Consider the following 27,991-nt stretch of genomic DNA (forward strand, 5'->3'; position numbering starts at 1 on the left):
TGCTCAGGTGGGTTTGGGCTCTTTCTCCAGGCAGCACTGACAGAACCAGAGGACACAGCCTCAAGCTGCACCAAGGGAAATTTAGGTTGGATATTAGGAAAAAAATGTTTTACAGAAAGGGTGATAAAGTTCTGGAATGGCTGCCCAGGGATGGTGGTGCTCCTCTTCTTTAAAGCTTTTCTAGAAAAATGTATGTATTCAGAGCAATGCAAGGTAATGAACTCTCAAGGTACTGCCAGGTGCATTTTACTCAATGTTTATTCCTCCACCATTGGTTTGAGTAGTGAACAGTTCACACTTGCTTGGTGGGTGTTCCAGAGGTGTTTGCTGGTGAAGATGTCTCGGATGTCTCGGGTGTCTCGGATGGCTTCAGGGCTGTCTCATCCTCAGTAGCAGGTGTGCTGGAGCGTTGTTCCTGGTCGCTGTGGCTCTGGCAGTGGTGTTTGGGGTAGCGCCTGTGACACTGCTCGTCATTTTCAGGGCTCTGACCTGACACAAACGTGCTCTGGTACACGGTGACGAAGCCCTCGCGGCTGCTCCGGCCCGGCGCACGAGACCACTCGAAGAAGTTATGGGAGTTCTGTCTCTGCTTCTCTGGATCCAACTTCCTCACGCCCATGCCCTACGGGAAAAAACAAGAAACTGAAATTCATGCAACCATATGACTTCCAGTCACAGCTTCACAGATGAATCTTGTAGCAGTCACTACCCCACTGGGAAGTGAACGAAGCTGTTACCACAGTGATTGCAAGAACTCACGGTCGACCTTTAGCAAGTTAAAAATAATATTGTCAGACTCGCCTGTATGAACATTTTTGGTTGCATATATAATGGGAAATCTGCTGACCTTCCACCTCTCAAGAGCTAATAAACCACTTTTACTCTGCATTTCTGTAGCACACCAGCTACTCAAGGCTATTTAGCTACACTCGGCTAAATTAATCTTCAGAGGCACCCAAAGAAATAGGTTAATAATTCCAGGTTTGGACTGCAATAAAGAAACTGAGACAGACCATGAAATCTGAATCTTCAGTGCTATCCCTTGTGTGTCCAAACACAGAGAGACAGAGCCTGATTTTCACACCCCACAGCTCGCAGGAAATTTAGCTGGAATTATGGTTGAACAGTATCTCTACAACAATGAGACACTGCCCAAAGTGCACAGAAATTGAGGTTACTCAGTGAATAATGAATTCCAAAAAGTCTAGGCCTGACAGAGCCCAAAACCAGACAAACACTATATCACAATTCACTGATTCCTCCTTTACTCATTATCCTGTGAACTGCACTATTTCTTTTGCTGCCTGGAATAATACCAACAATCTAAGGGGAATGGAAGAACATGAAACTGTTGCCCACAGAGAAAAGCCCAAACAAAATTTAATTCTAGTCAAAGTTGAGGCTTCTGCAGCATAAATTTTAACAGGTGTATTGTAAAGAATTCAAAGAATAAGTTTTTGAGATATCTTGTGGGTATCCTATGGATTTTGCTTAAATTTATGATAAAGATGAGTCTGAATATTTGGGAATGCAAATTAGAAGTTCCGGAGATACCTACAAAAATTCATTGCAAGGCAAATCACTTAGAGCAGACTAATAGGACATTTAACTGGGTACAAAACCAAAACAGAAATATTAGAAAATATTAGAAAATGTCAGAGACCAAATCATGGCTTTTTGCTTCCCTTTGAATCATACCATTCTCAATGACAGTCCCACAGATGTTCCAGCCCTCTACTAATAAAAAGTGTATTTTTCTTTGCTATTTACATTTTTCTCTTCTCACAGTTTTAGCATCTATTTTCTCTCTTTTTTTTTCTTTTTTTTTTTTTTACCATCTAATTTTTCTTTTTTTTCTTTTTTTCTTTTTTTAGGGGACAGAAAAGATGCTGTGTTTAATCTCTGGCAGACCAATAGATCTGAAGTTGCTTGATTTGCCTCAGTGCTGGGTACTCACCAGGTCAAAATACTCGACTGCATTGCATATGTCATGTCTGTTGTCATGAGAAGAGAATGGGAAATTGTTGTTTCCTGCTTTCTGCAAAAAAAGAAATTATAGCAAAAAACCAAAAAATTAACCTCTGTTTGGAGTTATTAGTCTTTGTTCTTATACTGTGAGATTACAGCTGCCATTGCTCTAGTACAGAAGTAATATTCCCTTGTTAAATATTCACCTGCACATGATTTTATAGGGGTAATGTAGACTTTTAATTTTTTTTAATAAAATGACCAGGAGGATTTGCTAAATATATACATGATTAATATAAAAGTGCAAATTTTCAAATAAGAAATTATACATTCTGTCTGCAAAGCAGCAAAATGCTAGATATATGTCAGGACTGCCTTGCTTGATTTAGAGTAGGCCTAGAGCTAATTAAAATAAACTACAAAAGGGACCTCAAAACTGAATTAGTCTGTGATTTATGGACTGAATGTCATGGACACTGCTTGTTGCAGGGGAAGTTGAAGAGGTATTAATTGCTTAACTAATTTATAATCTCATTCTTTAACATGATGTTCATCCAGTCTCTAAATGAAACCAGAGTTTCAGAAGAAAAAAAAGACAACGGCAAAAAGTGCTATTTTAGAAATAGTGAACATAGCTGACTTTCTAAATGTTATCAGTGCAATATCCTAAAGTTTTAATGTAGCACAGTCTAAAACAAGTGTTTCAAGAATAGGGGAACCTGAATGACTTCTAAAGATCTTTGTGACTGGAGGCCTGATCCAGCAAGAAGATTCACCAGACATAAAATGTGCCTGCACGGGGTCAGCTCCATGGTCAGATCTCAGGATAATTGGTTTACTAGGCAGATTCTCTTCCTTTTTTTAGGTATATTTACCAGTGGATAAAAGCTACCATTTTCAGGCAGTGGCTAAGGCCAGATGTTCCACAGAAAGGTAGATGTAATATTAACACAGTGTATACTCATGTTACAGTATAATCTCCTTTTCATAGTTCCAAGCTTCCCTTTTAAATATTCCTTCCAAGCCCTTTATTTCTGCCCTTCACTACAGCAAAACCAGTGAAATGAACCCACTGTAATTGCTGTGCTTATAGAAAATGAAAATAGAAAATGTTCTGTACCGAAAGCAGGTGGGTAAAGCAAAGCCCAGTGATGAGAAAATAAGGACATGAAAAGGTGCTTACAGCACTGCAACTTTTTAAATACTTGTGATTTTTAAAAATACTGTATTTCCTTTCATCGTAAAATTTTTTAACAAATCCCATTTTTAATCAAGCCTTAAAAATGTTTGAAATGAGGAGCTTCTAACTTTTTAAGGATCAAAAAGAACAATCCTTTGTGTGAATATACTGAATTTCCAACATTCATTGCCAAACAGCTGATCAAATTTCCATTAAACCTTCTTTACACACGGGCTGTGGGCTGAGATTGATCATAATGTATTCGGTGTTTCAATAATAAAAGAGAAAATCAGCAGTAATACAGCAGGACTCGGAGCTACTAAAATTATGAGTGAGTAACAGGGAAATATGTTTCTTCCGCAGCACAGGCAGCAATCACTGCATCCCCTGAGGCACAAAGTCTGCCAGCCCGCTGTGACTGCTCCGCTAAGGACCCCGAGCGCTGCTCTTACTCGCGACTTAGCGAGTGACAACTTGCAAAGAGCTCCGAACATGGGCCGTGCTGCACAGGAGCTCACCTGCACCCGAGCTTTGTACTGCAGCGGCATTCTGTGTTCCTGGCCCACAGCGGCTACGGAGTTCAGGACATGCTTTAGTGAAGAGCTTGTTACTGATTCCAGCTCGCCCAGCTCCAGTCCATCGTGAGTGAACTGGAAAATAATGAAGATTATGAGCCTTTAAAATAAAAGCCAACTGGAAAAAAAAATAACAAAAAACAACCAAACCCAAATAACAATTAAATCTGATCAGAAATGTGGGTAAAATGGTATTTTCTCGTTTATTTTTTATTACTTGGACTGCAGCAGCATCTAGTGGCGCCTGGAAAAATGAGGAGGCTCCCACACACACAACACAAACCCGATCATAAAGACGTTCAAACGTAGATAAAACAACCAGACAAGAATTTTAGGAATCTTCAAGACAAGAATGTCCAGGAACTTTCTGAAAACTGTTTACACAGCAATAACCACCAAGGAAAACAACAACCTTCTAACCCCCCTTCCCCCATTCTACTCATGTGTAGCACAAGTTTGAAAGCACAAAACTTTTGGGAACAGCCCAACCCAACATCAGGCCAAAGGGTTCAGAGAGTGAGGAGCAGCCTGTGCCAGCAGTGTCACAGTGCCCCGGAATACCAAGGTGTCCCAGCCCAGCGTTTCTGATGGGGTCAGAGCGTTCTCCTGGAGGCGAGAACTGAGGCAAACCTTGGCTGGAGCTCTCCAGAAGAGAAGGAAGATCAACCAGGGCTAACTATCAAATAAAAGACCTCCAGCATTGCTGGAAAACTGGGCGGCAGCGGGGGGAAATCCAGCCAGGGTTGGTTAACAAGCCAGAACTTTTGCACACTGAATACGTTAGGACACCTTCCTCGTAAACCTCAGGAACAGGAAGACTCATTCCTGACTGAAGGACAAAGTCACCCTTAGCACGGTGCTTTCTCTGAGTGTTTAGGGATCAAGAAGCCCTGTGGGGGACACGGGGGCTCCTGCTCGGCCCTTACCCAGTCGCTACTGTGCCCCCCGCTGTGCTCTGACCCGTCCTTAGCCATGGCTCGATGTCACTGCCGCTGCGGCCACTCTGCCAGCGCCACCGCGGTTCCCTGGAGACGCGCTCAGGGGGCGGCCGGGCTGTGGAACCTCCTCCCCTGTGACCTCAGAGCCCTCCCGGAGCTCCACACAACCCCGAGCAGCGCTGCTCCCGCTCCGCTGCTGCAGGGGAGAGGGGAATTACAGCTCCTCAAAGGATTGAATGTTGCAAACAAATCAGTTCTGCACAATCGCTTCAGTGACACTTTACTGCCTGAATGGGAATGGGTGGGGAAAGGAGAGCTGGCTTTGAGGAAAACCCAAAGGATGTTAGAGAAAGAATTTTTAAGATGTAACTTCCTGCTCTTTTGAAAATGGCTTTCCACATACACACATTTTAATTGAAACACGCGCCGAATATTTAAATATTTATATATTTATATATTTATATATTTATATATTTATATATTTATATATTTACACGCTGCGTCCTAAGGATTTTTTTTTTGAGTTTAAGCGCTGGCTTGGAAACATCCCAACTATTTAACTGCAGCACACTTGGCCACTTTAGCACAAACTTTGCCTCCTTGGCCTTGACAGACTGGAAAGAAGATGACACTTGTGTTCTTTTTGTCTTCAAACTAACAGAAACTAGGTTTAGATTGGATATTAGGAAGAAATTGTTCCCTGGGAGGGTGAGGAGGTCCTGGCACAGGGTGCCTAGAGAAGCTGCAGCCCATGGCTGAGGTAGAACTGGATGATCTTTAAATTTCCTTCCAGCCCAAACTATTCTGTGATTCCATGATCTATATCTATGTGTGTGTGTGTGTGTATATATTAAAAGGTATATGTGGCTATAAATATAGATATAGATGTAATTTAAGAGGCAATCGGCATTTGTACTCCCGGACCAATCATGAAGCGTACTGCCTCTTGTGGTTTAGAGAATGAAGAATACAATCTACACGGAAAATAATAAATATTAAAAATCCCATGGGCACTATTTAGGAATTACTTGCTTACTAAAGCCATGTGAGCTTAGTTTTGGTTGAACTCAGTGTACAGAGGGCAGGATATTGCAATTTTCAATCCTCTCCCATGCTGAGGTACCCCACGACCGAGTTATCGCTTGTTTCATTAAGGTCCCGGTTATCAAGGAAAGTCAGACAAGCCTGGAGAAAGGGAGGCTCGGGGGGACGTTCTGGCTCAGCTGTGAATGGCCTCAACCTGTGCGAGGGGAGATCTATATGGGAGATCCGGGGAAACTCATTCATGGAAAGGGTGGCCAAGAATTGGAAGGGGCTGCCAAGGGAGGTAGTGGAGTCCCATCCCTGGACTTAAGGAACGACTGGGCGTGACATTCCGTGCTTCGGTGTAATTGACAAAGCAGGGATCGCTCACAGATTAGCCATGTGTTTTTCCGACCTCAAAGCCTCCCTGACCCGGCTGGGAGCGCCACACCCGCCCCTCACGGAGCCGCCGCCGCCTCCCGCCCCTCGCGGCGCCGCCCTCCGAGCCCGCCCTTCCCGCGCCTTCTCGAAAAGTCTCGCGAGAGGCGGCGGTTCCCGGCCGGACGCCCCCGGGAAGCGGCTCCGCTCTCGCCGCCCCTTCCCGGCTCCATTCCCGTTCCATTCCCGCTGCATTCCCGCTGCATTCCCGTTCCGTTCCCCGACCATGGAGGAGCCCTGCGGCGCGGGCGCCGCTGCCCCGCTGAGGGGAGACGCCGAGGAGCCCAAGCAGGTGAGCGGCGCTGAGTGGGGGCCGTGCTGGGTGAGGTAGAGGGGCTGAGGGGGGATCGAGCGGTGCCTACAGACACATCCCCTAGTGGTGTTTTAATTGAAGCGGTGTTTTTGATCCTCTTTCCAGTTTGTCAGGGCCGGAGTGCTGTAGGGAACACGCTAATTATGATTAAGCGTTAATTGCGAGCGGTGTTGCTGTTGTTATGCATAAGTGCATTGTATTTACGTAAGTGGTGTCCTGTGGAGCTGTTTTTCCCGCGACATGTGTTAGTTCAAAGCTCCTCTCACACGGCTGACAGCTGCGTGTTTGAAAAGAAATAGGCAAACACCAAGTTTATTTAATTTATTATTATTTAATAATAATAAGGTGGAAGCATGTTTCGCTTTAATGTTGATGTAGGGAACATTTGGTGTTAATAACCACCTGCTTTCACAAACTTCAGTGGGAGGAGTCGTGTTCGTTTTAGCCTTTCTGATTGTGTGTTGTGTGGGCAGCTGACCTCAGTGGCACTTCGTTCTGGTGTCTCAGGTGGACAAGAAGGTCACTGCCACCTGCTTGGATCAGCCACAGTGTGGCCACAGGACCAGGACAGGGATTGTCCCACTGCTGAGGTCCAGCCTCACATTCTGGGCTTGGTTCTGGGGCTTTATGTCAGGAAAGACATTGAGGGGCTGGAGTGTGTGCAGGGAAGGGAGCGGAGCTGGGGAAGGATCGGAGCCCCAGGAGGGGCTGAGGGAGCTGGGCAGGGGCTCTGCTGGAGCAAAGGAGGCTCAGGGGGAACCTTGTGGCTCTGCACAGCTCCTGCCAGGAGGGGACAGCCGGGGGCTCGGGCTCTGCTCCAGGGAACAGGGACAGGAGCAGAGGGAACGGCCTCAGGGTGGACACCAGGAAGAATTCCTTCATGGAAATGGTTGTCAAGTGTTGGAATAGACTGTCTGAGTCCCCATCCCTGGAGGTGTCCAAGGAAGGACTGGATGTGTTGTTCAGTGGTCCATCACAGATTGGACTTGATAATCTTGGAAGTCTTTTCCGACCTAAATGATTCTGTGATAATTCCTAAAGTGAAGCTTATGCTTGACATGAATTGGAATTGGGATAACTGGGAAACTGTATGTGCTGGGGAAAGGGAAGTGAATATAGGACTGGATTTTGCTCACTTAGCCTTAAAAATAACTTATCACAGAACAAGCCTGATGGTTTTAATTGCCAGCTATTAAGCAGAAGGTTTAATTTCTCTCTGGAAAGCAGGGCTCGGTGCTGTTCCTCGGAGGCAATGAGGTGAAGAGCTGTGCTGTGGTGAAATACTCCTCAGCCCCTCCTCAGGCAGCCTTTGCCCGTCTGCAGGAGAAAACAGACCTGAAGCTGCCTCCTGCCAACTGGCTACGGGAAAGTGCCAAGCTGGGACCTGCAGGGACAACCATTCTGGGCAACAGCAAAAAGAGTAAACCCTTCTCAAGGTAAAGAACAGCAGCCCCTGTTTTATTCCAGGCCTTTAAGAATAATTCTCATTGTGAACTTGGATCCTGTGTCATTTAAAGTAGAAAGTACAGGTTTTACCATAGCAACTTCATATTGTTTTGTCTCAACCTTTCTCCCTCTACTTTTTTATCTTGAGTTGTTGCCTCTATGGTCTGATCTTGTCTCATTAGTAAATGATTGCTGATATTGATTATTTACATAACACACAGAGATGGTTTTGTTTATTTGTTCACGTGCATGTTGACACCTTGCCTCAGACAGTCAAACTGACTTTTTGTTCCTCCCCAGATCAAACTGGACTGGTTCAGCCAGCCCTTCTGCCTTTGATAACAGGTGAAATGGGACTTGTGGTTGGTTCCCCTTGGAAACCAATTTATGGCTCTTCTGGACCTTTAGAAACTGGACCTGACTAATACAAATGAAATTTCATATTTATATCAGGATTTCATGTTTCTGTCACAACATGGGTGAAATGAGGGGCACACCCAAGCAGCAGTGTTGCCTTTCAGTGTGGATGTTTGCTGAATTGTTGAATGAGTTGAGTTCAGAGTGTTCACAAACAGGAGGCTCAAATCCTGTGCTGAGCAAGCAAATTCACACCAAGTCAGTCAGTCAGTGAAATTTAACAGTTTGTTCAAGGTCTGTGTTTATATTCTCATTATCTCTTTTAGGAGCTGCATTTTTCAGAGCAGAGTAACATATTTTTCAGGGCTTTATGAATTTTTCATGTTTATTTTAGATACTCTGATTGCCAAATAGAGGCTGGCAGTTCAATCTCTTTCTCTAGTGTCAGTATTAAAAGCTGATAACAAAAGTATAACTTGCACTTCATGTGTGTTTTGGAATTTAGTGGTATCTGGATTTGTTTTAAAGAATGATCTGTACATTGAAATATTCCAGCTTAAGTACCTTGTAATTTCCTTAACGAGGGTGGAGGAAGAGACAATGTGTCTGTTACAACATGTAGGGCAGTTCTGGAAAATGTGAATAAGGGGTAAAATTCAATTATAGCTACTAAAATTAAAGTCTTTAATATGCTTAATGCCTTAAAGAGAAACTCCTTGAAGAACTCTTCCAATTTTCAGTTTAATTTTCTCCATTTTTTCTTGATTTCCACAAAACTTTAAGTGTTATAGAATGTCCTGGAATTAGATCTAAGCACTTTGAAAGATATATTTGAAAAACTTGCAGAATATGAAGATGAAATTACTTAGGTAATTTTAAGTCTCATTACACTAGGGGATGTTTAGCTGGGTAATTTTTTTCTTATTTTATGAAGCCTTTCAAAGATTTAATAGATATAAAAGCCAGGTCTGTAATGTCACACTGGAACTGTCTTAACTTGTAATGTTTTTTTGATAGCTTTGGGATGGCCTATGACTTCATTGACTCAGTTGGAAATGATGTGGATGTTGTATCTGATTCAGAGGTATGGACACATCCTAAAGTCTTACATTGCATAAACTTTCATTTTAAGTTATTGTGATGGCTGCTGGCAGTTTTGTGTCCTTTGGGGAAAAGGAAAAATCCCTTAATGAATCACAGATCACCAAGTAAGGGAATTGTGGTCACTGAATAAGAAATGTAGAGAGAAAAATCATATTTCCTCTGGAGTTCTACAGATAATCTGCAGCTGAAGTGTGCAGTTTAGTGAATGCAGCACATCAGCCTTGCAAGATAGTTGTCTTGTGTGTTTGAAATCAGTTATTTTGATGCAAACTGTTACTCTCAAGATGGTTTTCTCCCCTATTCTTATAGAAAAGAGAGCTCCTCTTCAGCTTCTCCTTTCATTTGATTTTTGTCAGTTTGTCAGCTCTTTTGGTGCTGGTAATATCTATAAAATTCAGATGAGGCTGCTCAGAAGAGGAAACATGCTCATGTTAATATTTGTCAGATTTGTATTCAGATTTAGATCTCTGTCTGGATTGCTTTGGACACCTGGCAAAGAATTGGTATTGATGCTGTGAAAATAAAGGTTTACAATCCAAATCATGCCCTTGGATATTTTTGTCAGTTTTGTTGGTACCTGGTCATGGTGATCCAATCACAGAATGTGTTTAAGCCATGTGTGTTGTTCCTACTGGTGGTTTGGTCTCTTTGTCACTGTCATTGGTGTTCTCTGCCCTCAGCAAATGCATTTTCTTGTGGGTGGTTTACAGATCCCTGGCATTGTCAGGCTTTATTTGACCATGTGGGCTGGGGTGGCATTGATTTTCTTCCCAGTGGTAGGAAAGGGGCTGCTTTGGGATTGTCCTGAGCACAGGTTGATAATAAAGATGTGTTTGGTGTTGCTGGGCAGGTCTTACACAGAGCCAAGGCTTTTCCTGCTTCCCAGGTGGGAAGTGCATGGAAATCTGGGAAGGGACACAGCCAGGACAGGGGACCCTGAGTGACCAGAGGGGGCTGGGGGAAGAAGGGAGGGGGGAAGGAAGGAAGGAAGGAAGGGGGGGATGTTTGGAGTGGTGGAGTTTAGGCTTGGAGTCTCCCCAAGTCATTTACACGTGATGGAGCATTAGTTTCCTGACAGCTGTCACCCCAGGCAGTATAATTCTATTAAATACTCTCTCTTTTCACTTTCCTTCTGCAAGAACATCAAAAAACTCCTGAAGATCCCTTACAGCAAGTCCCATGTGAGCATGGCAGTGCACAGGATTGGGAGGACACTCCTGCTGGATGAGTTGGATATCCAGGAGCTCTTCATGAGATCATCTCAGGTGAACCACTTGGTTCTTGATAACTGTGCAGTGTGGGCAAAATGCATTATTTCAGGAACAGAATAGCAAGAAAATGTCTGGAAATCCCTAAAAACCATATGTGGGTGCCAAGGGTGTTCTGTTCAGTGTAGTTTGTGGGTAAACTGCTGCAGATGTCCTGTGTTCATGGCATTGTAGGGTTAATATTCTGTGTCTCACTTCTGTGTAATTACTTCAGTGTTGCTATATCATTGGATTGATTTTATAAGCAATATGTATTTCTTACTATGTAGCCTCTTGTATATATGATTTTCTAATGAAGTCAAATTTTCAGTAAGGACATAACTTTCCTAGAAGCTGTATTCTCAATAAATGACCAATTCAGGATTTCAACTCTGATGTTATTTTCTCAGTTTCTTCCTGTGGAGGAGTATTTGTAAGTTTTTAAGGCACTTGGTTTACTTTGCAGATGCTTCTTGACATTATTTTCATATTTCTTCTGTTGCCCAGACAGGGGACTGGACATGGCTGAAAGAGTTTTATCAAAGGCTGATTGATCAGAAATGGCAAAGAAAAAAGAAGAGTAAAGAACATTGGTACCAGAAGGCAATACTTTCTAAGTTTTTATATTACAGGTAATCTTTTGTCTGCATGAAACTTGAATTCTGCACCACTTCTCCTTGGTTTTTGGTCTTGGAACCAAAATGTTAAAATTCCATTATAGTCTGATTAATTTACTCCTTTTTCCTTAAACAGAGGGAATTGAGGGGTGAGGTCATGTTTCCATGGAATTTGAAGTATTTTACTTTAAAATTGAAGTACTAAAGAATAAAATAAACAGCATGACTTAATTAAGTGCATATCAGCCAAGTCATTTGTTGGCAAGGGTGCATCAAACATAACAACTCTAAAAATGGATCTGTTTGCATCTTGTCAGCTGAACTTGTAAATGTTTCCTTGTCAGCATCAACGGAGATGGAGCTGCTCAGCCTGTTCCTTCCACTTCCAAGCAGCACCAGGAGGGTCCTGTTGCAGGTGAGAGTGATGAAGCAGGAAGGGCCTCCTGGCCAGCTCCTTTTGAAATGCCTTCCTCACTCTCTGAAGATCCAGGTGCCTCCAACCAGGTTGGTGTGAAGAATGTTTTACATGGCACCACAGTGTTTGTAGAGCCACACATGGGGAAAGGTTCTCAGCAGTGCTGCTGCAGCTCCCTTTGCTGAGAGAGCTGAGCTGAGGCATGAGGAGAGCTTGGCAGGAGGTGCAGTTCCAGATTTGCCAGTGATTCAGAGCTCCAAAATTCAGATATTTGTTCTGTCACTCTAATGCTAAATTGCTGTTTTTCCCAGTGTCCTTGAGAAACAAATCCTTTGGCTAAGAGTATTCATCCCTGCCTTTACCTAAGAGTAGGAAAATGCTCATAATCAGAAGATGTGTTTGGAAGCTTAAAGTTCTGGCTTTTCTTTTTAAATCTGCCATTAAAATCCATTTTCTGGTGGCCCTGAATTCTTTAGGGGAAGAGGAAAATGAAAATTTCTGAAAATGGAAAACAGTTAAGCAGTACTTAAAAATACTTGCCATGAGATTACACAAGTGAAAGGGGAGATGTTTACAGCAATTATGCAACAAGCTATGATTAGTATCAGGCCCTAATTCAGGGTTTCTATTCTGGCTAAACTTATTTATGAAAACTGTTAATTCTTGTGGTTTTTGTGAGTAATATAAACCAGAATTGATTAAATTTTGGAGAGGTTGAAAGGTCTGCTGTCTTCAGTCTACTTTTATAGAATAATGATGCTACAGTTGTGCTTGCACAATGTTACCAACTGAGCTGCCAAATTTAGGGGGTTTCTAACCTACATTGGCCATAAAATTGTAACTGCATGTGTTGTGTGAAGTGGAGAAATGCTTCAGTGCTTGAAAGCTTTTAGAAAAAGGACTCTTCTCTCTTCTACCCTCTTGAGGAACCATTGCCCCATTCAGCAGACTGTTTATCATAAAGAAGCTGTTGTGCATTTGCACAGTGCCATTTTCTTTAGTTCATAAATGAACCAGCAGGATAGAGGTTTTGCTTCTGGACACTGATAATGTGGTGTTGACCCTAGGTTAACAAGGAGCTCTTGGAAATACTTCCTGGTTTCTTCCCAGAGCCTCTGAAAATGTTACAAAACACAACATTTTGGCACTAACTGTAGAAAAGAAGCATTCTAGTCACTGCCTAGAGGCTTTTTGCAGTTTTATGCAGATTTGTTTAAAGATGATGGAGGTAAAGGTTTTTCCCTTACACGCTTTTGTTGTTCATATCTTTCTAAATGGCTGACTTGACCTCAGCAGCAGAATCACTGGTTATCCTTGTGCTCTCCACAGGGAAATGTGCCTCTTGAGCCCTCATATCTAGTGGGGCACGTGGCCTCAGCCCCCAGAGAGCAAAACCTGTCTCCTTTGTTCAATGACGGGGAGAACAGTCAGGTATGCTGTGTGTGAGAGCTGCACCCCCAGGTTAAAGCAGCGCCTCCAAGCCAGGCTGAGCTGGAGCCAAGGCCAAACCTCAGTCCCTGTAGCTGCAGCTTTTGTGGCATCTGCAGTTTTAAGTTCCTGTGAACATGCTGGGTTTGTCACGTGCTGGCTTTTATTTGCTGCTTTGGCTTCTTGCTGTCTCATAATTCCTCAGAATGTCATGGAGAATGAGTTTTATGCCACTGATTTACTGACCAATTCTGTTTTCCCCTAATGAAGGGACTGAAAAATGACTTTGTTCGTAATATCCTGTGGACCTTTGAAGATATCCACATGTTGGTGGGATCAAATATGCCAATATTTGGAGGTGGGAGATACCCTGCTGTGAGCCTGCGTCTCAGGTGAGCTTAGAAATTCACAGATATTATTTATAGCAGCCTTGACTGATTTGTTACTCTGCTTCCTAGTTAGCTATCTGCATTTTTTGCTATTTTTATAAAAGAGAGCAGTAAAATTTATCTTCCTGGGAGTCTGAATTTCAGTAGCTGCTTGTTGGGCATAAGCACTTAAAATGTTATTGAGCAGTGAGACAGAACCATTCCAGTCCCAATTTAATGTCAATCCCTTCATTACCACTCATCCTGTTCCTCCCTCTACATGGGCAAAGAATGAGCAAAAACTTGAAGCTGATTTGGTGTATTTTTCATCTTTTAAAGACACATTTAAGAATTAGCAGTACCTTGCTCTGCAAGGAGCTTTGGAAGGCCTGAGAGTAGGTTTGTGCTATAATTAGTTGCAGCTAAAAGTTCTATTCCTTTAGAACTTCTGAGGTACTGATTATCTTGGTAATGGTGTGACATTTGAAGCCTGTTAAATGTGGGCAAAACCTCCAAACTGCTGATGGAATGTGAGCATGTTCCATTGGAGAGATCAGCACATCTGTTTAGTTATAACTCATGATTAATACAACAATTCACAAATCATTGTTTTAGTCTTCATCCACTCTCAGGTGACTTAAACCTAAATTCCATTTTAAACATCCCCAATATTTCCTGAATATGTTCCTAATGTTCCTAATTTCCTAATGTTTCCTGAAGGGGTAAACAGAGATTTAAGTAACACTAGAAATATTTTGTTTTAGGGATAACAACAAGCCAATAAATGTGCTGACAGGGATTGACTATTGGTTGGACAACTTAATATGCAATGTACCAGAGCTTGTAATGTGCTTTCATGTCAATGGAATTGTTCAGGTAAGTCTGGCTCTTTGCATTATGCCTTAAAATAATAATTCATTCTTCATCTTCTGAAATTGCCTCAGTTATCACAGATCCTTCACACTGTTCTGAGCAGAGATGACAAAAATCCTGTAGTGCAGAAGGAGAAGCATCTTAGACAGCTTGCAGCAGTCATCTAAAAATAGTGTATTCTTTCTTCCCCTCCCTTTCATGCATGCAAGATTCCTTCTTCCCCTGGTGTTTGAGTGAAGGCAAAAATAAAAAATGCAACTGCAGAAATCAGTTTCTTACATCTTGAAATCTGCAGTGCTCCCTTGCCAAGACAGATGCAAGCTTCTGAATGTTTCTGCTGTTTTACTGTGGACCAGCTGTGTTTGTTCTACCTGGTAGCCTGGAGTTTTTCCTAGGCTGACTAGGTTTTAGATGTTGTACCTTCTCCCCCATATTTTTCCTATTCTTTTGTTCTCCATTTGCCATGTTTGTGACAGAAATGGATCCTTCTTAAAGCTTTGTTTGAGTAGTGTCATCAAGATGTGCTTGCTTAAAGTAAATCATAGAAATTAACTCAATTTATCTTAATAACAGCCTTTGTTTTAGCTGCTGATGGAGACACTGCTATATTAATTTTGGTGTCACAAAACCCTCCTGAGCTTGAGTCTTAATTTCTGTTCTTTGCAGAAATATGAAATGATCAAGACTGAAGATATTCCCAATTTGGAAAACTCCAATTTTTCTACCAAAGTGATAAAAGATATTGCTCAAAATATCTTATCTTTTCTGAAATCAAATTGCACCAAAGAAGGACACACCTATTGGCTGTTTAAAGGTAAGAAGGTTTAGATCAGTTTGAAAAGATTGATGTTAATGTGATGTTAATTAACGAAAGATTTTCTTTTTCAGCAAGTGGGAGTGACATAGTAAAGCTCTATGACCTCACCACGCTTTGTGAAGAGACTGAAGACAAATACCAAAACCCTTTTACAATGCCAGTGGCAATTCTGCTGTACAAGTGAGTTTTATCAATTTTATTGCAGTATTTCATTCTTGGTGCAGTTCTATTCAGAACACAGACCAAAAATCATGATCAAATGACAATCATATACAACCTTACTAAATCTTAGTCCCATTAGATCAAAACTGACTTTTCTTTTTCACCATTTCTCCATGTAAACTTCTTTGCTGATAAAGTCTTGTAGTCTTATCATAAAGTTTGGAAGATCAATAGCTGTAGAATATTATTTAAAATTTCTTTTTTCTAGCACAAAGAAATTATCCAGGGATTTCACTGTTTTGTTCAACTTTCTCTTAGAGTTGCTTGCAATATGATGTTGAAGAAAAACCAGAACAAGAAACACTATGGCACAATCAGAACATTGCTCCTGAATTGTCTCAAGTTGTTGGACAATGGCAGACATCCTCAAGTGAGAGTTCAAAGTTTTCTTGCACTTTTATGTAAATATGCTGTAATCATAACAAGCCTTGTAATAAATAGTGTGTTACTTCTTCCTCTCAAAGGAGAGAATTTAAATTTATAAACAAACTTAGAAGTTGATTTTATTTTTAAAGAATCCCATGCTATTTTTTAAAATTAGTATTTTTTGCTGCCTCTCATTACAGCACAAGTCTTCTGTCCTGCTCTAAAAAATAACTTCTCATTACATTCAGTCTGTTCTTGCTGCCAGAGAGCCCTCTGGGAACAGATCCTGGAGAAAAAGTGTAAAATGTGAATATATGGACATTTTTACTCTGAGAGTGGCTGAAAACTGGGTCAGGCCAACCAGAGAAGTTGCAGTCTCCATCTTTTCAGATCCTCAAAGCCCAGCTGGACACAGTTCTGAGCACCTGCCTTGATAAGTGGGCTGGGCTAGAGAGTCTCTAAATGATTTAAGCTGTTTTCAACTGAAAATGAATCCCAAAAATGTGATGTGAAAATCTGAGTCATATTTAGAATGGAGAGGAGACATGGGACACATGAAACTAATAAGAATGTAGAAATGTGGATTCCTTGTAGAGTTGTGAAAGGTTTTCAAAATCCCAGTGGGATCTCTTCAGTTTATTTTTTTTTGCTTGCATAAGACCCTTGTGTTGTTTCCTGTGACCTGCAAGCTGTCAGAACAGGCAGTACTTGTTCTCTGGTTTTTATTCTCCTCTAAACTTGATCAGCTTGGATCCTTTTCCTTCCAGGGAATTTGCTCAGGCTCTGTTTGCAGGTTATCAAACACCTCTTTGCATGTCCTCTGTCCTCCTTATTCTAAGATCATTTATATTCTTGCCTCTCAAAAATTGAACTTGAGAATGAATAATTTTTTTCTCTTCTTTGCAAAGATTATTGCTTCAGCAAACTACATGTTATCAGAGCTTTTTCAGCTGGATGAACCTAAAAAAGAAGACAGTGCAGACTTCCCTATAAATGGCAATTCTGATGAAAGTTACAGTGAGGAAGAGGAAGAGATGCCAGACAGTGATGAAAATGGTTCCTACAGCAACAGTTCTGATCCCCCAGATGACAATAAAGCAGTGGCAATCATCAAATCTGTTGGGGAGTTGTCAGTGCCAGAAAAGTACAAGTCTGTGCATCGAATACGTGTAAGTGGCACTGGGGTGTTGAAGGGATTTCCTGGATGATTCAGTTCATGGGTATGAAATTCAGTTCCCTGGTAGTTTTGCCTTCAGGTGAACTGAAGTGGGCAAAGAAAAACAGTTCATGAGCTGCTCATAAAATCTGAGGTGTTTGAATTTTATGGTAAAAGCTTCATGTAGGTTTTTTTTTTCCTTACCATATTCCACTTTGTCTTGCTGTTACCTCTCCTTTGCATCTTCTGGCCAGTGATTTTATGTTTCCTGTGCTGACCATTTCCTCTGTTCCCCCCCGGTGCCCCCCTGAAGCCCAGCTGTGCTTTCCCTGTGTGCCACGGCACTGAGGAGCGCTGCAGGCTGGTGCTCAACCACGTCCTGGAGGTGAGTGCAGTGCCAGCTTCCTGAGGATGCTTCACCTCCCACCCCATCCTTCATCTGCTGTTTGCTAAATATTGCTCTCAAGGTGAAGGAAAGGATTTCTCCCTTTTGCAGGGTTTGAAGTCTGTTGACAGCAGTGTTAAAAAGGAAGGTGACCTTCCTGCAGCTGACCCCAGCACTCCAATCCCGTTGAAATATGAGGATGAATCCACCAGTGGTGGTCCTGAGTCTCTGGAAAAACAGATGGCCTTGTTTCTAGACAAAAGTAAGTTGTATTGTTGTGCAAAATAAGACCTTTCCAGTGCCAACACAAACTGCTGCTACTTTATTTTGATTGTCAAAACAGTGTGCTTAAATCACTAATTACAGCTTTGCCTAAGGAAAAGTGCACTGAAAATTGGAGAACAGTCTGTTCCTTTTTAAATATGAACAGAGGAGCTCATTTGAGTTATTTTGCATAGCAGAGAATCTTTTATTAGTCAACACATGGTTTTACTGGACTCTATTTAGATGTGGCTTTCAGATGACTTCCATAAAGGCTTGGTATTTTGAGGTTTGGTATGTGCAGCACCGTAAGTTTTGTGGGTTGATTTAAAAATAGCCTTAATGTCTTTATGTGTGTGTGGCCTGGATGTTTTCTGGAAGAATTTCTCCCTTCTGGCAGGTTTTGTTCCTACATCAGGTGCTTGAATTGCATATAAAATGTTAACTAGGATTTTGGGTTTTTTTTCCTGTACCTCTACAGTTGTGAAAAGAAGCAGCAAATAAAAGATGTTTTGTTTGCTGAAATGCTCAAACTCCTGGAGTTTCAGACTACAGTCTCACTATTTTATTTTGTTCTGGAGTGACATACAAAGTTCCAGGAAAGACTTTTTGTTTGAAAGAAGTGGAGTTCTCTGCAGGGCAAGGAGCCCTGTAAGCATAGCCCAGAAAAAATTTATCTTGCCTACTTTGGCAGTTCTTTATTCTTTCCTTTCTCCTCCTTTCTGTCTTTGAAAAATCTCTGAATAAGAAGCCAGTTCAATTTTGAGTTATTCACACTCACAGACTCCTGGATCTGTGTTGAGTCCATCCCTGAAGCAGCAGCAGAGCTGCTTGCTCTCTTTTGTTTCCCAGTCCCTGGGTTTGTTTTCTGTGATGTGAATTATGTATTTTCTCTGCTACATGTACATATTTACATACATATGGAAAGGATAAGTGCTCTAAATCCTGGAATTTGTAACTTCAAGAGAACTGCCTGTGAACAGTGGATGGATACAGGGTATGTGCAGTGTTTGTGTCTTTAGCAGGGTGGGGTGTTACAGTTTTACATTGGTCTTTGTCCTAGAGGAATATGTACTGCTTAAGGATTTATTATATTTACTTACTATGTGTTTATATAATGTGGTAAGATAGGCCTTGTAAATCCACCTTAAGCAAGAGACACATTTCTGTGTGTGAATACTGTCAGGGCAAAATTCTGTCCCTTGGTGGGGACAGGCCTTAAATCTGTAGACCTGTTCATTCTGGCTCTGTAACCGTTGCAGCATCAAAGAAAAGCTTCATAACCTTATGCAGAGGATATCCTGAAATAAGTGTGAGAGAGTGCTTGGTTTTCCTTGTGGTAAGGACCAGGTTATCCAGGTTCTTGTGTGCTGGAGGCTAAACCCACACATGGCAGCTTTCTCACCGAGACTGTTCTTACAGAAACTGAGCATTTATCTCAAGGATGTGGTAGAGAACATGACAAATTCTGCCTGTGACTTTCTTGGGGTTTTTCTATTGCTCCCTGAGGGAGAAGTGTTGGCCTCTGCTCCTGTGTTCCACCAGCTGTCTGAGGTCAGAGAGGCACTGTCACTGTCCCACTGCATTCCCAGGAGCAGTGCAGGGACAAGTGCCACGTGTTGGGTGTTTTGCAGAGGACACTGGAGTGCAGAGCTCTGCCTGTGCAGGGCTGTGGTCAGGCAGTTCCCATCCTGCCTGTGCTGCTGTGCCTCTGGCGTGTGTTAGAGGGGAGAGTCACTGATGGGGTTCTGTTCCTCTCACAGTGGGCTCCTTCCAGAAGGGGAAGCACTGCAGTCAGTCAGGAATGATTCCTGGATCCTGGCAGTACAAAATGAAACTCCAGCTCATCCTGAAATCATCAAGAGCTTACTATGTGCTGTCTGATGCTGCAATGGTCCTGCAGAAGTACGGGCGGGCGCTGCGCTACATCAAGCTGGCCTTGCAGTGCCATGGTGAGTTCCTTGAGTCATCTGTCACCTGTGCCACTGCCTGGGGAGACCTGTCACCACATCACACACTGCTGGGCATGGTTTTCCCTGTGGTGTGCGGTGACAAGTGTGACAAGCTCGTGTTTAACTGGACTCAGTGTCCAGCTCAGTATTCAGGGCAGAAGTCTGAAGTGAGGATAACTTCTGTCACTGATCAATAGAAAGATGTGATCCCATTTTGACAGGCTGGGAACTTGAGGGCACATTGGAGCTCCAGGGCAGTTGAATTTGGGAGAGTTTGTCCTGGTGCCAAGGCCAAGACAGTGTTCTGTGCTCCAAGTGATGCTGCTGCAAGCTGGTGTTTATTCCCTGGTGGTTCCCATGTTATTTAAATATATCCTTGAGAAATACTGAACCTCTTCAGCAGCTGAATTGGATGCTCCTCTAAAATAGAATACATCTTGAAGTATTACTGAGGAAAAGGAAAAAAGTAAAATCAGGCTGTTTAGACTAATACTGCCATAATGAGAGTAACCAACTGGGAAATGCCAGTAGCTTAGTGCCAAAGTGCTGCTATTTCCCTGCCATAAGGGAAGGCTCCCATCTTAGGGCAGGAGGAGGTTTATAAAGCAAACCCACTTGATCTTAGCACAAAGCATCAATAGACCTATCAATAACTCACAGGACTTAGCAGCTTTCAGTCTTTTATAGTCTTTATTATAAACTCTGCCTTTTGGAAATTACCTTTTCAGGCTCTATTTCCCTTGAGTCAATCTGCAAAAAGTCAGTTTTCCCTTGGTCAAGTCTGAGGTTAGCATTTGTAATTACCAGAGTGACTGCTCATCTTGCACAGCATTGGGGCTCTTTTTAAACCATCAGCCTTGCAGAGCAGCTGTGACTTTAAAATAAGTTATTTCTTCTGAGGATAACACATTGTCACACTTATTCTCTGTCTGCAGACAGGTAACACAAAACCCAATTATCTTGTCAGTCTGTGTCAAGGCTTTTGATGTGTAATTCTCTTTCCCCCTCCTTGATCCATGTTGGTTTTTCCCCACCAGATACCTACTGCTGTCTGTGTGGCAGCATGCTGCCCGAGGTGCTGGGGTTCCTGTGCCAGTGCTTAACCCTTTGTGGGGATATCCAGTTAATGCTGGCTCAGAATGCAAACAACAGAGCAGCCTACCTTGAAGAATATAATTACCAGACTAAAGAAGATCAGGAGATATTACACAGCCTTCACAGAGAATCCAGGTGTCAAGGTATGATCCTGACTCAGGAGAAGTGCCAGACTTTGGATATGTGGCAGACATAAATAATTCCACTGGGTTTCCTCAAAGCCATGCACCAGGAGAGCCTGTGGCAGAGGGGTTATTGCACTTCACTTCTGCTTCCTTCAGAGAAGGCTCATCCTGCCTGTCACACAGAAGGGGGTTGTCAAGGTGTTGTATGACATGGCCTGAAGCTGTGAAACAACTAAAGGCTGTAACTGCTTCAGTGATAAACAGAATCTACCTGACATGAGTCTTGTACTTTCTCTGGGCAATTTCCCCTAGACTTAAATTAGAGAAATGCTGTTTGACTCAAAGGATTTGCATTTTGTTTTCCAGTGTTTGCCTGGGCTACAGATTTATCCACAGACTTGGAATACCAGCTTTCTGTCAGCTGTAAATGCTATGAAGCAGCTTATGAAATCCTCCTCTTCAGTAACTTAAAAAGCCAAAACCCAGAGCAGCACATCCAGGTGCTGAAGAGGATGGGCAATATCAGGAATGAGATTGGAGTGTTCTACATGAACCAGGCAGCTGCAGTGCAGACTGAGAGAGTGGGCAAGTATCCTTTTTCCATTCCTGACCATTTCATGGAGCTACATCATGAAATGGTCAAGTGATCAAGTTCACTGATTGTATGAAAAAAATCTATTTCTGTTTATAAAGAGGGCATTTAAATGGCTTTTGTAGTTTTTTAATGTCTGCTGTGATTATTTGTTTACAGTAGATCACTGTGGCTTGTAAACTGTAGTTAACTGAGCCTAAACTGAATAATGGAATGTTCAGTTTATAGAAATTCCTTTAAATGTGTAGAATGATCTTGAAAAGCCATGAGGGAAAACTTCAAACCCTGAGGAATTTGAGTCTCTAAGCCTTGTGCTTCACCCTAGTGAGTAAAAACGTCTCAACAACAGAGCAGCAGCTCTGGAAGAAAAGTTTCTCCTGCTTTGAAGAAGGAATTCAGAATTTTGAGTCCATTGATGATGCCACCAATGCTGCCCTTCTGCTGTGCAACACGGGGAGGCTGATGAGGATCTGTGCCCAGGCCCACTGTGCAGCTGAAGGGGACTTCAAAAGGGAATTCTCTCCAGAAGAGGCCCTTTATTACAATAAGGTAACCCCAGACCCCAAAATTCCTCCTACTGTGAGGTATTTGTAAATACTTTGGTAAATATATTTAAATTTGGGTGGAATAATCTGGGTGCTTCCATAGTACCCTAATCCTTGCTGTGGAGGCTTTGGTGGTGTTGCTGAGGTTTGATTGCTGTGACATTCACATGCTGATATTGAACACACAAAAAGGAGAAGAATTGCACGGTCAGAATTGAAGTGATTATCAAATGGGAAATACAGAAAAAGGCTCAGGGAGGTATTTTGAGTAAAGGGAAGCTGATTCATAGTTGTTAGAAATGCAGGCAGTAACTGTGTGTGTGATTTTGACATTTGTAGGCTATTGACTACTACCTGAAGGCCCTGAGGTCTCTGGGGAAGAGGGATGTGCATCCAGCAGTTTGGGATTCTGTGAACTGGGAGCTGTCCACAACCTATTTCACCATGGCAACTCTGCAGCAGGATTATGCTCCCTTATCCAGGAAGGCTCAGGAGCAGGTAACAGAGGGCTTTCATTGTGTCTGGAAAATGCATTGTTGCCATCCTGGAAAACAGAACAGGGAGCAAAGTTGGTACTGGAATTGTAGAATCATACAATGGTTTGGGTTGGAAAAGACCTTAAAACCCACCTTGTTCCTGGGATAGTGGCTGCTCCAAGCCCCATCCAGCCTGGCCTTGGGCACTGCCAGGGATCCAGGGGCAGCCACAGCTGCTCTGGGCACCTGTGCCAGGGCCTGCCACCCTCACAGGGAACAATTCCTCCCCAAAATCCCATCTAAGTCTTCCTTTGCTTCCCTTTGCTTCCCTTTGCTTCCCTTTGCTTCCCTTTGCTTCCCTTTGCTTCCCTTTGCTTCCCTTTGCTTCCCTTTGCTTCCCTTTGCTTCCCTTTGCTTCCCTTTGCTTCCCTTTGCTTCCCTTTGCTTCTCTCTTAAGGTTGATTCCCCTTTGTCTTACATTAGATGCTCTTGTGACAAGCCCCTCTTCAGGGATTTTTTCCCTTACATTTGTATTTATTTGTGTTGTAGATAGAGAAGGAAGTCAGTGAAGCCATGATGAAGTCCTTGAAGTACTGTGACATTGACACAGTGTCTGAACGGCAGCCCCTGTGCCAGTACCGAGCTGCCACCATCCACCACAGGCTGGCTTCCATGTACCACAGCTGCCTCAGGAACCAGGTATTGCTCCAGGCTCTTTCATTCTCTACCTTCCATCCTTAACATGCTCAATATGTGTGGAGCTGATATTTATCCTTCTACCTATAGCTGGGATATATTTATTTCAATTATTTAACCAAAGAAACGAGTGCTGTTTCCCAACCCTGTCCAAGTGAACCCTTGCAGTGGCTGCTCCTGGCCATGCAGAGGGGATTTACTGTGCCCTGCTGTGGTGCAGGTTGGAGATGAGCACCTGAGGAAGCAGCACCGTGTCCTGGCTGATCTCCACTACAGCAAGGCCGTGCGGCTCTTCCAGCTCCTCAAGGACGCCCCCTGTGAGCTGCTGCGGGTGCAGCTGGAGAGAGTGGCCTTTGCAGAGTTCCAGATGGCCAGTAAGTGCAGCTCTGCCTTTACAGCTTCCCAAACCACCCCTGCCCACTTCGTTTCATTTTTAGATAACTAAATTTATATGAGAGCAGGAGCAATCTGCTGCTCAGAATAGAATTTTCCTCAAGAGAGGAGACAAGGCACTTTTATCTTGCTGCTTTTCAGCTGACTGGGGCAGTGAGGGCTTTCTTCCTAACTCTTGAAGTCTTTGGATGGAAATAAAATACAGTCTGTAACATCAGCCTTTTGTACTCATTTTTTTAGGTCAGAACAGCAGTGCTGGGAAATTAAAGACTCTGTCTGGGGCCCTTGATATAATGACCAAAACCAAGGGTGCATTTCAGCTCATCAGGAAGGAGCTTGTGGCAGAAACTGAACAGGTAAAGGAGCTCCAAGTGGTGTGATACCTGCTCCCTTCTGGCTCGTGCCTCCACAAATGAGGGGGCATTTGGCAGTTAAAGTATTCCTTGGTTACTTTTCCACAGAGCCAGGCTTAAAGAGTGTGGGCAGTTAGATGTATTGCAGTTCTCCCTTAACCTGGAAGTGGATTAAAGAAATTCCTTTAGAAATGATCCAGAGATGGATTAAAACATATTTCTGTACAGATGTGGACTGCCTGACTGTGTGAATGGACTTCTTTTTGTGCAACTCTCCTATCCCTTAAAAGTCTTCTCTAAGAACTTCAGAACTTATCTATAATAGAAAAGTTCTCTGTCTGTGGTATATTTAATATTTAAATATTAAAATGTGCAGGGCTGTCTGTAGCCAGTGTGAGTTATGTTCCTGATGCCTCAGACAAGAATTCCTTCAGGCTGTGCTGATGTGTGTGTCCCTTGCTGGCAGTCTGGGTAACACATGTAAAAGTCAGCTCACCTGCAAGAGGGGTTTTTAAATCACTCCCTGTATTTAAGAGGTGGAATTCAGTGAAATTGTTCTGGGCTGTTTGTCTCCTGTAGATCAGCAAGGATAGAAGTCCTGCTGAGAGCGTGTCAGTGAGTGATTCCTCTGCAGGCCTCAACAAAGAGGAAGTCTTGAAACTGCTCGGGATCTTTGAGTCCAGGATGTCTTTCCTTCTCCTCCAATCCATTAAATTGTTAACTTCAAGCAAAAAGAAGCTTGGGTAAGTTGGAACTTGGTGTCCTTTATCCTGAATGGAGTGAGATTGGTGTGTGACTGAGCAGAGTTCCTGCTCTGGGGGAGCAGCTGCTGGGTGCTGCTGGTCTCTTGATGCATCTTGCTGATGAAGTGTCAGTGGAGTTTGGCAAGCAGAAATTCAGGCACATCAGTAATGCTGCAAGGAGAGGGATGGATATGGGGGTCAGGGAATTCACTGATTCCTAATGGAGTCTTCTGTCCTGCTGCTGGCATTCAGGATAAACCTGAGTTCTTTTTGTGCTGACTGAAGAGAGATTGAGCTTTGGTGTGGCAGCAAATTCCTTCCCCCAGTCCTTCTGTTGCTTTGATCTGAATGTGTGTGGTGTTCCTTTTGGGACCCAGAAAATTCCTTTTACTCCCCCTGCAGCAAGTGTGTGACTGCAGGAGCTGCTCCTAATGTTACATAAAGTGAAGTTCTGAAAATGTGGCTTTAGTTTGAGAGGATTCTTTCAGGCTTGGAAGTTGGGTTAATAGTTTTGGGGATTGAAGCCCTGCTGATGGAAGAGCTGTTTTGCTAAAAGTAAACTGTGAAATGAGTTCATTGTGCCCAGGAAGTTGAAAGTGGGAGACTGATAAATAAAAAACAAGAGAACTCAGCCTGGGTTTTTTTAGCTGTTTTTCAGGCAATGTTAGGAGCTTTCACCTCCTAAAAACGAGCGTCCACAAGGTGGCAATCTGAATATGTGAAACACAGAGGATTTTTACAGGATAATTTATATGTTACCAAGCAGATGTCACAGCTAACTGGGTAAATGGGTTAGTTCTGTTGTCTCATAACATGAGCAACTCCTCATTTTTTGTTTTGGAGGGTTTTTGCCCCCACATTTACCTTGGCATCACTGTGAGGTTTTGCACTGAAGTTTGCACACAGGGAACTTTAGTTACAGTTTGAATGCTGTGCAAAGGGACTCTTACAAATCTCCTTTTCAGGAGTTTCAGCTCCTTGAAACTTTGAGGCTAAGCTTGAAACTGCCTTTGATTTAACCTTTCTTGTGCCTTCTGTGCATCCTGTGTGCATTTCCTCCCTTCTGTTCTGCAGAGGAGAAGTTCTGCCCTCTGCTTTGATAATGGGGTGAAAAGGGGGGAAATTGGAGCTCAAATGGTGCTTCAGGGTCTCAGGTGCACTTTGACAAAAACCAGGAGAATGTGTAGGAAATGTAGTGTTGGATAGCCAAACTTGCAGCCTGGCAGTCAGAATGGATGAAATCAGTTGTACCCTCCCAACGTGGAATCATGAGCAGAACAGAACTTGGCTGTGCAAATTGGAGGGGAGAAGTAATTGAAAGTAATTCTTTGTTCTGGGAATACTTGTAACTTATCCCAGAAATACTTTGCATTTCAGTGGCTTTTTATTGACTACCTGTTCTGTTTAATAAATGAACCTGATTCCTGCCAAGTGTGTGATGAATTTAATTTGCTTCAACCTTTCTCAGTCATTCCTGAAGCACTTAGAATTAACCTGTTGCTTGTACATTTTATATTTTATTATATTTATGTTTTCTGTTCCTGCCTGCAGTATAAACAGAATGCCCCGACTGCAGTGCAGGGAGTGCTGGGGGCTGAGGGTGTCCCCAGTTATCCTGCTGGGATACTCAGTATCCAGTTGGTCTCAGGGACTCTCACTGCTCACAGTGACCCTGAGATGTGTTAGAAAGTTTCTTTTCCCAGCCTGGTGATCGAAGGAGGAGTCAGAGCTCTCCAGTTCTCAGTCTCAAGGTTGTTTATTGTTCCTTATCTATAAAATTCTTTCTCCTGTCCAGCCAAGGTTCGTTCAGTAGGACAGACAGAGGCACACTGCCTGCCCCAGGGTGGTGTTATCTTTTTGTACTAAAAACTACATGTACAATATTTACCATTACTTCCCAATACCTATCACCCATGTTAGACAGTGAGCTTCTACTCTAAACCAATCTGTAAGTGCCAACAACACAGCAGAAGGAGGCCAAGAAGAAGAAGGAGAAAGGCTGGACATGCCCAGATCCCTCCATCTTGTCCCCTGAACCCCCATTCTAAAAACCCCAAAAATCTATTTTTCACCCTGTGATAAATTCACTGTCATCCTACTTAAACTGTTGTGGCTTGTAATTCTTCATCTGAGGTTGGTAACTTGCTCCATGGGTCATAATCAAACCCACAGGGGCATCTTGGGCTCTGTGCCAGGGTCTCTGAGCCCCCTGGCGGGGGTTTGGGCAATCCAGGACAGCCAGAGGGATGTCCTGAATTCTGACAAGTTGGGATACTCACATTTAATATTGTTATTAACGTTATTGAATAATGCTGTTGATGATGTGCAGAAGGCAGAGCTGTGGTCTGAGTTGGGCTCTGTGCTCTCTTTGCAGGGGCAGCAGTGAGGAGGAAGCAGCTCTGAGGACCAACAAGCAGGTTTACTCCCTGCTGCTCCGTGCCACTGCCAACAAGGGGCTGTCACTGCTGGAGCGCTGCGAGCTGCTGCTGAGCCTGCTGGAGCAGCTGGAGGGGAGCCTGGCCTGCAGTGAGGGCAGAGCTGCAGTGAGGGCAGAGCTGCAGTGAGGGCAGAGCTGCAGTGAGTGAGGGCAGCCCTGGCCTGCAGTGAAGGCAGAGCTGCAGTGAGTGAGGGCAGCCCTGCAGAGCTGCAGTGAGGGCAGAGCTGCAGTGAGGGCTGCCCTGGCCTGCAGTGAGGGCAGAGCTGCAGTGAGTGAGGGCTGCCCTGGCTGCAGTGAAGGCAGAGCTGCAGTGAGGGCTGCCCTGCAGAGCTGCAGTGAGGGCTGCCCTGCAGAGCTGCAGTGAGGGCTGCCCTGCAGAGCTGCAGTGAGGGCAGAGCTGCAGTGAGGGCAGCCCTGCAGAGCTGCAGTGAAGGCAGAGCTGCAGTGAGGGCAGCCCTGCAGAGCTGCAGTGAGTGAGGGCTGCCCTGGCCTGCAGTGAAAGCAGAGCTGCAGTGAGGGCTCCCTGCACAGCTGCAGCACCAGTGCCTTGCTGGGAGCACGGGGGTGTTCCCATGGGGGTTGTGCTCACTGAGGGTGAGCTCTCTCACTGTTGTTCCCTGGGAAAGCACAGGGATTCCTTCTATCCCCACACAGCTCTCCTCGTTCTGCTCGTGGCGTTTCGTTGTTTGAAATGCCAGCTTGGAGTTCTGGAGATAAAAAGGAACTTTTGCACCATGGGGAAATTCCTGGTTTTTCTTTTGCAGTGAAATCTGTTTTTTGCATAAAGATGTAACCTCGCAGCTGCTCTGGTTTGGTATTTATTGAAATGTGTTTTGTGAGCAGGGCTGCACTGGAACACTTGCACTGCTAAAGGCAGCCCAAGCTGTACCAGGAGATTCTGGATGCACTTCCTAATCCCAGGGAGGATCCTGCACAAAAACCTGTGCCTTTCTAGCTCTGATGTGACTCTTGCAATTTATCAGCCATCTCTGGGATTTTGTTTTGGAAAGTGAATGGTTTCAGCTATGTTGGAATTGATCAAGAATAGTATTATCTTTTTCAGACTTGAAACTGTGAATAAATGAGA

At 43.4% G+C, this 27,991-nt stretch overlaps 2 protein-coding genes across 2 annotated transcripts; one reads left to right on the plus strand and one right to left on the minus strand.

Moving 5' to 3' along the window:
• Positions 1–292: 292 nt before the first annotated feature.
• Positions 293–4,722, minus strand: TEX36 (testis expressed 36). The gene is made up of 4 exons (XM_058811004.1): positions 4,650–4,722; positions 3,667–3,798; positions 1,958–2,038; positions 293–622 (listed from the first exon to the last, which is right to left on the minus strand). The coding sequence occupies exons 1-4, from the start codon at positions 4,695–4,697 to the stop codon at positions 293–295; spliced, it is 591 nt and encodes a 196-aa protein (XP_058666987.1). The 5' UTR covers positions 4,698–4,722.
• Positions 4,723–6,258: 1,536 nt separating this feature from the next.
• On the plus strand, positions 6,259–27,988 carry EDRF1 (erythroid differentiation regulatory factor 1). Its single transcript, XM_058810366.1, has 25 exons — positions 6,259–6,414; positions 7,663–7,871; positions 9,256–9,322; positions 10,482–10,607; positions 11,097–11,221; positions 11,551–11,710; positions 12,951–13,052; positions 13,320–13,441; positions 14,182–14,293; positions 14,957–15,104; positions 15,179–15,287; positions 15,588–15,699; positions 16,604–16,864; positions 17,165–17,236; positions 17,348–17,498; positions 19,261–19,449; positions 20,487–20,687; positions 21,036–21,258; positions 21,591–21,810; positions 22,146–22,304; positions 22,832–22,981; positions 23,199–23,352; positions 23,612–23,727; positions 24,304–24,467; positions 26,842–27,988. The coding sequence occupies exons 1-25, from the start codon at positions 6,349–6,351 to the stop codon at positions 27,029–27,031; spliced, it is 3,708 nt and encodes a 1,235-aa protein (XP_058666349.1). The 5' UTR covers positions 6,259–6,348; the 3' UTR covers positions 27,032–27,988.
• Positions 27,989–27,991: the final 3 nt, after the last annotated feature.

This window comes from Ammospiza caudacuta, chromosome 9 (genome assembly GCF_027887145.1).
Source record: "Ammospiza caudacuta isolate bAmmCau1 chromosome 9, bAmmCau1.pri, whole genome shotgun sequence".
NCBI lineage: Eukaryota > Metazoa > Chordata > Aves > Passeriformes > Passerellidae > Ammospiza > Ammospiza caudacuta.

Bases quoted from the DNA above. Each gene is read 5' to 3' on its own strand.
- EDRF1 (XM_058810366.1), top strand. From the start codon at position 6,349: ATGGAGGAGCCCTGCGGCGCGGGCGCCGCTGCCCCGCTGAGGGGAGAC. The intron at 7,872-9,255 runs GTAAAGAACAGC...TTTTTTTGATAG, and splicing joins AAGAGTAAACCCTTCTCAAG to CTTTGGGATGGCCTATGACT. The intron at 11,222-11,550 runs GTAATCTTTTGT...TTTCCTTGTCAG, and splicing joins TCTAAGTTTTTATATTACAG to CATCAACGGAGATGGAGCTG.
- TEX36 (XM_058811004.1), bottom strand. From the start codon at position 4,697: ATGGCTAAGGACGGGTCAGAGCACAGCGGGGGGCACAGTAGCGACTGG. The intron at 3,799-4,649 runs GTAAGGGCCGAG...ATTATTTTCCAG, and splicing joins GGGGGCACAGTAGCGACTGG to TTCACTCACGATGGACTGGA. The intron at 2,039-3,666 runs GTGAGCTCCTGT...CTTTTTTTGCAG, and splicing joins AGTACAAAGCTCGGGTGCAG to AAAGCAGGAAACAACAATTT.